Source organism: Mus caroli, chromosome 3, assembly GCF_900094665.2.
Source record: "Mus caroli chromosome 3, CAROLI_EIJ_v1.1, whole genome shotgun sequence".
Classification (NCBI taxonomy): domain Eukaryota; kingdom Metazoa; phylum Chordata; class Mammalia; order Rodentia; family Muridae; genus Mus; species Mus caroli.
Window position 1 is genome coordinate 89531646 of NC_034572.1, and position 10104 is coordinate 89541749.

The following is a 10104-nucleotide window of genomic DNA, read 5'->3' on the forward strand; positions in this document are numbered from 1 at the left end:
GGTTCTGTCCTTCCACTGGGTAGGTCCTGAGTGGGTTCTGTCCTTCCACTGGGTAGGTCCTGAGTGGGTTCTGTCCTTCCACTGGGTAGGTCCTGGGTATTTGACTTAGGTGATCAGGGTCCTGCTCAGTCTTGGCAGCAAGCTCCCGCATCTGTTAAGCCATTTTTCTAGCCCTCAAAACCTGAGTTTTCAGAAGTTTAACTATAACATGTGCTAGATTTTTTTTCTTTTTTTGGAGTTTTTGCAACTTGATTCTGTAGGTTTATAGTTATTATCAGAATTAGGAATTTCCTAGCCCTGCTTTCTCATCTCTTTGTGTAACTTCTATGAACATCTTTTTGCTATAGCCCCAGTGGTATCTGAAGTTCTGGTAGGTTTTTTTCTATTTGTTTTTGCTCCCAATTTGTTTTCTCTCATTTCAGATTAGGTTTGTTTGTTCTTTGCTTCTCTGGTGCTCTGGTTCATTCTCATTGATGCCATGATCTATTGATAAGATCATATGACATTTTTATTTGAATTATACATATTTCTATACAATACAGTCCCTACTTTCTCCCCTCCCATCCACACTTGTTTCCCCCATCCTGTTAAGATGGTCTTGCTATGCTGGCCTTAAACTAGCTAGCTAGCATAGGTCAGGCCCTTTGCCAGTCTCGAGTGTAAACATTATAGGGATGCACCATTATGCCTGGTTCACTTACAGCTTTTATTCCCAAAGTTTCCATTTTTTCCCCCATATTCTATGTTTTTATTTGCTAAGACTGTTTAACATTTGTTTCAAATGTTCTTCTAAATACTTGCTGAAGAATTTTTATCAGGGCTACTTGCAAAACTTTTGTTAGATAATTCTAACATCTGTATTGTCTTAGTGTTGGCATCTATTAGCTGATGCTTCCCCACCCCCGCCCACAGCTCTCTTGAGACCTGCCTGATTCTTTGTATTACCAGTGATTTTTTTTTTTTTTTGGTTTTTCAAGACAGGGTTTCTCTGTAAAGCCCTGGAACTCACTTTGTAGACCAGGCTGGCCTTGAACTCAGAAATCCTCCTGCCTCTGCCTCCCAAGTGCTGGGATTAAAGGCGTGCGCCACCACGTCCGGCGATTTTTTTTTAATTAAAAACCTTGATAATTTTGTATTTTAAATGACCTGTTCTGAATATGCAATTCTTCTAATACATACATGATTAAGCCGTAGCTTAAACATTTCTTTCTTTCTTTTTCTTTCTTCAAGACAGGGTTTCTCTGTATAGCCCCTCTGGCTGTCCTGGAACTTGATCTAAAGACCAGGCTAGCCTGGAACTCAGGGATCTGCCTCTCTTTGTCCCCCAAGTACTAAAATTAAAGGCATGCAGTACCACTCTTGGCTTCTTGTGGGGGTTTTGAATCAATTTCATGTGGCCTGGATAGGGTGGCTCCAAATCTACTTTGTATAATAAGATGACTTTGAACTTTGTTTTGTTTTGTATTTTTTGAGACAGGGTGAAATTCTGACTGTCCTGGAACTCTATCTGTCGATCAGACTGGCCTTGAACTCAGAGATCTGCCTGCCTTTGACTCCTGAATGCTGCTGGGATTAAAGGCATAAACCACCATTCCTGCTTTTCCTCTTTCCAGTCTTTCAAGTGGTGGAATCACAGATGTTTGCCACCAGGCTTGGCTTGAGCCAGACTGCCTGCCTGTCTCCCTACCTCATTTCCTTCCTTCCTTCCTTCCTTTCATATTTAACTTGTATTTATGTACTTGTGAGCAAGGCTATAGATGTCACAGTGCACGTGTGGAGGTAAAGCCTACCTATGAGTCAGTTGTCTCTTTCTACCATGTGGGTGTGAAGTATTGAATTAAGGTCATTAGAGTCGGCAGCAACGGGTTTTGATGGCCCCTGGTGTGAGTATTTCTTTTAGCCAGCATCATGACATTGATTGTTGAGAATATGGACGATATTCTTTTATGACAGAAATGACATCAGATGTACCATCGCTGGGTCCCACCATTGCTTCTGGAAACCCTGGACCTGGGATTCAAGGTGGAGGAGCTGTTGTACAGAGGGCTATTAAGCGACGGTCAGGGTAAGTTTGAATGTATATCATCCGTGTGTTTCTCTTGTACCATCAACTTTTGAGTTAGTTGCTGTTGACTCTTGTTTATTCCTGACCACACTTTAATTGATTACTTACTATACTGCTGTCACATAACTAAAACTAACTCTTAGTCCCTGGATTATTCCTTATGCAGGCTCGCTATTTTAAGTAAATTTCTTTAAATTTTTTTGTATAATTTGAATATAAATATAGCTGTAAAGAAAAAAATGAGGACTGGAGAGATGGCTCAGTGGTTAAGAGCACTGAGGTCCTGAGTTCAATTCCCAGCACCCACATGGTGGCTCACAACCATCTGTAATAGAATGGGATGCCCTCGTCTGGTGTGTCTGAAGACAGCTACAGTGTGCTCATACATAAATAAATGTATCTTAAAGGAAAGAAAAGGATGAAATGGTCGCACCTATTACTTATCATCCGATCTCACTCAAAGTGCCTGTATGTCACATAGGGTTTTGGCTTTTATTAATTACATCATTTTCACATATTTCACATAAAAATTTCTATACAGGTTAAAAATTGTTTTCTAGTATCTTTATTGATAAGCCTTTAAAAAAAAAACCCAAACCAAATCAAACCAAAATTTTCTGGAAGGTAAAGGGACCGTGGCAAGGAAGAGTTTCACTGCTGGTAACAAACAAACAAACAAACAAACAAAACCAAAAAAACAAACCAAAAAGCCTATTGGATTTCCTTAAGCTCTGGTCTGCATTCTCAAAATCATTTTGTTAAGCTTATTTCTTTTTTAATTTATTAATACTTTTTTTGACTTGGAGTGCACAGTTTATTTAGTTTCAAAAGTCTTTATTGAAGTACCAGATTTGAATGTGCCATTGAAGTATGATTGCTAATAGGCTCTAAAGAGAGATAGGAGAAGTTCCTAAAGTTCTGATGGTCGTTATATTTATGTATAAATATACAAGACAGAGTATGACAAAAGTCCGTGATACCTGAAGTTCTAGCAGTCAGTAGGGCTGAGTCAGGATGCAGACTGAGTCCATCCTGAGTTACATAGTGATACTCTTATCTCAGAACAAAGCGAAAAACAAATTAATTTAAAAATACTATTTTTTAAATATACAGAAACACTGCTTTTGGATGGTAAACATTGAGAAAAGTTTTTAAAAGAAATCCGCCTGCCTCTGCCTCCCAAGTGCCGGGATTAAAGGTGTGCGCCACCACGCCCAGCTTCATAAAATTATTTTAATTCTACTTAATAACTGTAATCTTGCTACTGTTAATAACTGTAATGTAGGATATCCCATATGCAACTTCCAAAGGGGTCGTTGTGACCCACAGGTTGAGAACGGCTGCTTTAGGGCCTGTGAGGTAGCTTGTTAAAAGCCTAGTTAGTTACCTTTAGTTGATCCCCAGAACCCACACACAAGTAGAAGGAGAAAACTAACTCTACCAAATTGCCCTCTGACCTCTACATGAGTGTGGTATCTATATGCACACACACTACTAAAGCACACAAAAATATTAAACTTAAAAATGAATGAATGAGGAGCAACTACATGGTGGCTCCCAGTCATTTGTAATGTGATATGGTGCCCTCTTCTGGCCTGCTGACATTTGCAAGCAGAACACTGAGAGCAGTCAACACTCTTAATCTCTGAGTCTTTTCTCCAGCGCAGAGTGCACACTACTCTTCCGGAGAATCTGAATTCAGGTCCTAGACCCCATTCCAGTGACTCACATCTGTGATCTAGTTTTGGGGTTCTGACACCCCTTTTCTGGATACCTGTATTCACATGGGCATATATCCCTGTACAGACACATCATAAAAAAAAATCATTTAAAAAAATCATAAAAGATGCTCTCTTCAGTATTAAAAACACATTTTAAATAGTGTTTGCTTTTTTTTGTTTTTTAACAAAGTCTGTTTGATTTGATTTGATTATTTTGATACAGCTTTCTTATAGACTCAGCTGGCCTGCGTTCTTCCTGGTTCTACTTCTCAAGTGCTTAGAAACAAAAACCTGTGACCACCACACCTAGTTTCAGACAGTCCTGCTGTGTAGCCATGTTGGTCTGGAATTCAGTATGTACACAAAGCTGGCCTCCCACTCATTCTCCTGCCTTAGCTTCCTATGTCACAGGACTGCAGTCAAGTGCCACTACATCTGGGTGTGGTGGCATATGTCTTTAAGGCCAGCCCTTGAGAGACAAAGGCAGTGTGGGTGAGAGGGCAGTTTGGTGTACATGGGGTTTCTGGGACAGTCAGAGCTATGTAGAGAGACCCTGTCTCCAAACCCAACCCAACCTTCTCACCTATTATATATATTAACATGCATTTATATATTTATTCACTCACTCTCTGTGTTTGTGTAGGTTAGAAAACAAGTTGTGGGAAATCTTTCTTTACCATTTGGGTCCCAGGGATCCAATTTATGCCTGTAGGCTTGGTGGCAAGTTTGTTTAATTTGCTGAGCTGTCTATCTCTGGCCTCTTGCTTTATAGTTGCAGTTGTCTAGGCTGAACAGCTCCCTGAGGGTATTTTTTACTTTTACCACGTGTCCCACACTATTTTGTGTGGCGTGTGATCTTGCTTTCTTGCTTTCTTCTTTGACAGGATCTGGCTATGTAGCTTAAGCTGGCCTTGGACTTATCATCCTTTTGCTTCTACTTGATGAATACTTTGAGCTAAAGGTACGTGCCACCAAGGCTGGCCACTTAGCACAGTGATTTGAATATGGTGTATATTTTATTTTTTAGACTAACAACTTTTTGTGTCTTCTTTCCTCTATGTAATATTGCTTTGAAAGATGTTTCAGAAAACTGACAAGGCTTAGATTAGATCATAAAAATGAAAAATAGATCTCAGGGATTTTCTGTTTTTCAGGCAAGGTCTCACGTAGCTCACCCTAACCTTGAACTCAGTGGTATAGCCAAGGTTGACCTTGAGCTCCCAACCATCCTGCTGCCACGTCCCTTGTGGCAGAATTCCAGGTGTGTAGGTGTGTGCCACCATGTCCAGTTTTACGCTGTACTGGAATTGAACCAGGGCTTCCTGACTCCTCAGCTGAGCTGCATTCTTAGACCCTGGGTGCTATTTATACTCATATCTCTTCCTGGTTATGGTACTGGCCTCCTGTATGAAATCCCTGGTGGAGGGGGAGGGGGTCGGTGATGCTGCTCCCTCACTTCTTCATTTTACTTTTTGAAACAGGGTCTAATTATGTAGCCAAGGCTAGCTTAGAATTCATTATGTATCTAAGGGTAGCCTTGAACTCCCAGTACTCACCACAGGCTCTGGATGGTGGGGTTCTATATAGGCACGTACCACTACGGCTGCCTTTTATTGCCTAACTTCTTTGCCCAGTTGTAATACTATGAAAAGCATGTATTATAGACATGTTTTTGTTTTGCTTCTGTCCACTTTTCCTTCTATTCAGGTGAGTACATAGGCATCTTTTGTTAATATGTTTTGCTTTCTTACGGTGTTATCTTTACTGTATTATCAATAGACTTAGAATATTGTTTGTTGCCTTTTCCCAGGCTGGATTTTGATGATGAAGTAGAAGTGAACACTAAATTTTTGAGGTAAGATTTAAAGTTTTTTTTCGAGACTTCTTAGTGGGGTGGAGGGCTGGTTGGCTGGCTCAGCAGGTAACAGCGCTCCTGCCAAGCAGGATGTCTGAGTCTGATACCCAGAGTTACTGCTGAAGGAGAGAGCCGACTGCTGTAAACAGCCGTCAGATCTCCACATGCTGGCTGAGGCGTGCGCACCCATCACCCTCACAGATAACTAAATGTCATCAGATTATTTTCAGATCACCAGCTGGGAATGTAGCTTGGTGGGATGCTTGCCTCCCATGCTTCGGGTTCAATCCCTAGAACCAAGAAGGTTATTTAAGTATGTTTATACTTTGGGCATTGTCCTAAAGAGTATGTTTCATCCTAAAACTATGTCTTCCTACATCATAGAATGGTTTCAGGCTTCTTATTATTTTTAGAGCTAATACTTCAGGGAGGATGGCACAGAAAATATAAGCCTGTCATGTTGATTCATGCCTTAAGAGAAGTGGTTAAGACCTTGGCGTTGCAAATCTAAGGCTAATAGTTCAGATCACCAAATCTCACATAAATTCCGAGTGGGCATAGCAATCTGCTTTCTGTCTTGGAAGGTGGAGACAGGAGAGCAAGCTGGCATTGACAATAATTTTATCTGCAACCTGTGAATTTGATTGAGAAATTTTGTCTAATTGAATAAAGTAGTAGAGTGATAGAGGAGGATTCCTGACGTTAACCTTGGACCTCTACCTGTATTTCCATTCACATGTAATGCACCCACACGTGTGAGCGCTGAGCTTGTTATTATTTTGTTCCCATCTGTCCCATGACCCCTGGGTAAGATTAAATGAGGCTGCCTCATCAAGTAAGGTAGAAGAGAGATGAAGGATCATTCCCTGTATCAACTTTGGGCTTCTTCATACTTGTTCACCCACACACATGAGTACCCACACGGACCTGTGCCTATACCCATACAAACATGTGTATACATACAAATGGACAATGAAAAAAAAAGTTGATTCGTTTTCACAGGTCTATAACTGACTAAATCTTGCTTGGGTTCATGGTAAGATTGTGCTCAGCCATCTGGTCTATTAAAAGTTCTACTCAACTGACACAGTTGAACGTCTGTCTGTCTGTCTGTCTGTCTGTCTCTGCCTGTCTCTCTCTCTTGCTCTCTCTCTCTCTCATGTTCTTTCTCTCTCTTGCGTTTTCTCTCTCTCTCTCTCTCTCTCTCTCTCACACACACACACACTTGCACTCTCACTTGAACTCTTTCTCCATCTCTCCCTCCTTACTTTTTCTATCCCCATTGTCTTGTCTTCAAACAGAGGAGTGTGGTGATGGTTGTAACACAAAGGGCAAGCCTCCGTGTGCTTAACAATCTCTGCTTCTGTGCTTTTGTCCTTCACTAATGTCTCATAGGCCAGAGCAGCTTGTGTATTCGTGTCCTGAGTCACTGCTATAGAGGGCTACAGAAGGACGTAGATGTTAGAGGGAATAATTTGATAATGCTCTACTCTGTCATGCTGCAGTACCTGTTGACCCCTTTTTTAGGTAGCAGGAATTAGAGGTTCTGTATGTATAAATGGTGATGGTTGGGCAGGGTCTCATGTAATCCAGGCCTGCCTCAAACTTTATATAGCCTGAGATGGTATGGCAGCTTGAATGAGAATGCTCACGGTAAGGCTGTGTTGGAGTACTTGCTCCCCAGTTGGTAGACCTTTTTTTCGAAGGGTGTGGCCTTGGTTGGTTGTGTGGCCCAATTGGATGTCTCTAGGACTACCTGCGCAGGGGAGGTAGTGAGATAGACTTTCCTCATCAATCATTAATCAAGATAATATTGCACTGGCTTGCCCACAGGCCAATCTGATAGAGACATTGTCTCAGTTGGGATTCCCTCTTCTCAGATGTCTAGGTTTGTGTCAAATTGATAGAAACGAACCAGCACAGCAATTAAACGTAATTCTTCTGATACTTAGTGGATCCTAATAAATGTGAAGAAGAAAGATTTCACTTTTTGCCCTAGGCAAGCTTTCATTGTTACTGCTGGATTTATGTATTTTCATTTTAAGTGTCTAAATGTTTTACCTGCAAGTGTGTATATCGCGCTGGCAGTGGCCAGAAGAGGGAGTCGGGTCCTCCAGTGCTCAGAGTTTAGATGACTGTGAGCTGCCATATAGGTGTTGGTGTTATGGAGTATCCACCCGAGGATGCTTGGACATGGATTTAATCCAATAGAAAGTCTATTGGCCTGCCAGCAACTACACTGGTGTTTGGGATTCCAATGCAGCACTCAGCCTTCCTCAGGGTGAGCCTTTAAACACAACACTATGTTCTGTGTTGTTGGCACACTTCAGTTAACAAGAACAGTTAGCCAGAAGCAGAACTGCAGAAGCCAAAGAGACTTTCCCAGAACTACAGACTTTGATGGATTAGGCCTTTGTTTTAGTTTTGGTAGATAGTGCTGTATACATACTGAATTTCACCACCTGAATGGTTCTTCTGTCAAGGAATCAATTGTGCTAAGGTTTGGGGCTGTGTTAGTACTGTGAACTGAACCCAGGTCCTGTGCAAAAGCAGCAACTGCTCTTAATAACTGAGCCATTTTTCCACCCCTAAGATAGCATTTTCACACAGGACTATTGGGAATGTCTTCATTAGAGAATTCTTAATTACAGTCACATGATGTTACTGGAACTATGTTGTATGTATGAATGCTACAGAGGTTACTAGAGTATTTGTCACTGTCAAATAGTTTTGACCTTGAGTTATTCCACAAAATCAAGTAATCATAAGTTTTGTAACATTTTGGTTCTTATCAGACCACTATATGACTGTGCTTTCAAACAATTATAATGAGAGTTATAAAAGTCAAATTCCATAGTGACATAGCTATTATAACTTCAGAGTGCAAAGAATTCATCATTCATATTTGTGATGATATTCACGTAATAATGTTGACATGATGATGTTGCTGGTTGTATTTAAATGTAGCACATATGTGTACAGTTAGTAACACTTGAGTATAAAAAAATCCCTTGCTTATGTATTTACTGTGTTACAATGTTCATTCCATTTTTGCACTGTTGGTAATCAAGCACAGGGATTGCTGAGTGCTGGGGAAGCACTGTGCCACTGAGTTATCCCTAGCCCCTATTGTTGTTATTTTAGAGTGTGCCCCTTTCTTATTGAATGACAAAGTTTACTTTAAAACATTGTATCATCTAATTGCCAGTTTGTGAAACGTACTTAATTCCTAATAGTTCTTTTTGCTTGTCCTGAAGAAGTAAAATGTAGAATTGGGAAAAAATACTTGCAAATCATGGATCTTAGCAGCAGTCGGTATCTAGAATATGTAATAAACTACAATTCTGATACAACCTTTGAAAAGTGATTTAATATTTAAGATGAAGAATTGTGGGAATTGGAGAAATGGCTCAGCTATTAAGAGCGCTTGCTGCTCTTTAAGAGAACTAGAGTTTTGTACTTGGAACTCACTTTAGGGAACTTACAATTGCCTATAACTACAGCGCCAAAGGATCTAGTGCCCTCTTCTGGCTTCCACAGTCTCCCAAACACATGGCAGAGCACACACACACAAATAGAAATAGAAATAAATGTTTTTTAAGTAGAATTTGGTACAATTTAATACAGTGCTTGTCTAGAGTGCATGAAGCTCTGGGTTCACTTCTCAGCACTGCATAAGCCAGGCATGGTGGGATACACAGACTTGGGGAGACTTAATCAGGATGATTATAGGTTCAGGTTTGAGGTCACCCTGCACTATGTAGCCAGACCTTGTCTATACAAGATTAAAAATAAAACAACAACAACAAAAACAAACAAAACAATAATACCCCCAGCCAAGTATGGTGCCTGTAATTCCAGCACTGGGGTAATAGAAGCAGCTTAGTAAGTTCTACCTTAATCGAGTTACATAGGAAACAGTTTTAAAAAGATAAACACAAAAATAACAGCAGCTGTGCCACTTGATGCTGCACAGTGGTTAGAATAGGGCTACAGGTGTAGCTCAGTGGTGAAGTGTGTGCTTAGCGTATGCACGGCCTGGGCTTCACTCCCAGCACGACCCTGGGTGTGTGTACTAAGAAGTAAATTCTGAATTTTATTCATCCAGCTCAGTTAGTATCCATGGATAGACAGCGATAGCAAGATGTATAGGCATGCCTTTGTTGCTAGTGTAGGGGAAGAAAGACCTTCCTTTTCCTCTCAGTCTTGCGCGCGTCCAACTCGACCAGCAAGAACGACACGGCACACAAGTAGGATCCTTTTGCAGCCAAGCTTTAATGCATCTTGAGAGGGAGAGCATAAGCTTACACACGGATGCGAAGACCCTGAGGAACCCAGCCCTGTGCCTTATATAGAATTTTTGTCCCGCCTCTGACGTGGCGCATCCTCACAGGGCCATTTCCAAACGGACCAGATAACGTACTTAACGGGTGTATGTCCTCGCGGACAGGGACTATCCAGAG

At 41.0% G+C, this 10104-nt stretch overlaps 1 protein-coding gene across 6 annotated transcripts in view; it reads left to right on the forward strand.

The window, feature by feature from the left end:
* Arnt (aryl hydrocarbon receptor nuclear translocator) overlaps positions 1-10104 on the forward strand; it is a 56003-nt gene that overhangs the window by 10209 nt on the left and 35690 nt on the right. For 5 of the 6 annotated variants that reach the window (XM_021157526.2, XM_021157527.2, XM_021157529.2 and 2 more), the window contains exons 2-3: positions 1954-2065; positions 5597-5641. In XM_021157526.2, coding sequence (XP_021013185.1) covers positions 1954-2065; positions 5597-5641 — 157 coding nt within the window. Of the gene's footprint in view, positions 1-1953; positions 2066-5565; positions 5642-10104 lie in introns of those variants that run through there. The other variant, XM_021157531.2, reaches the window with a different exon arrangement.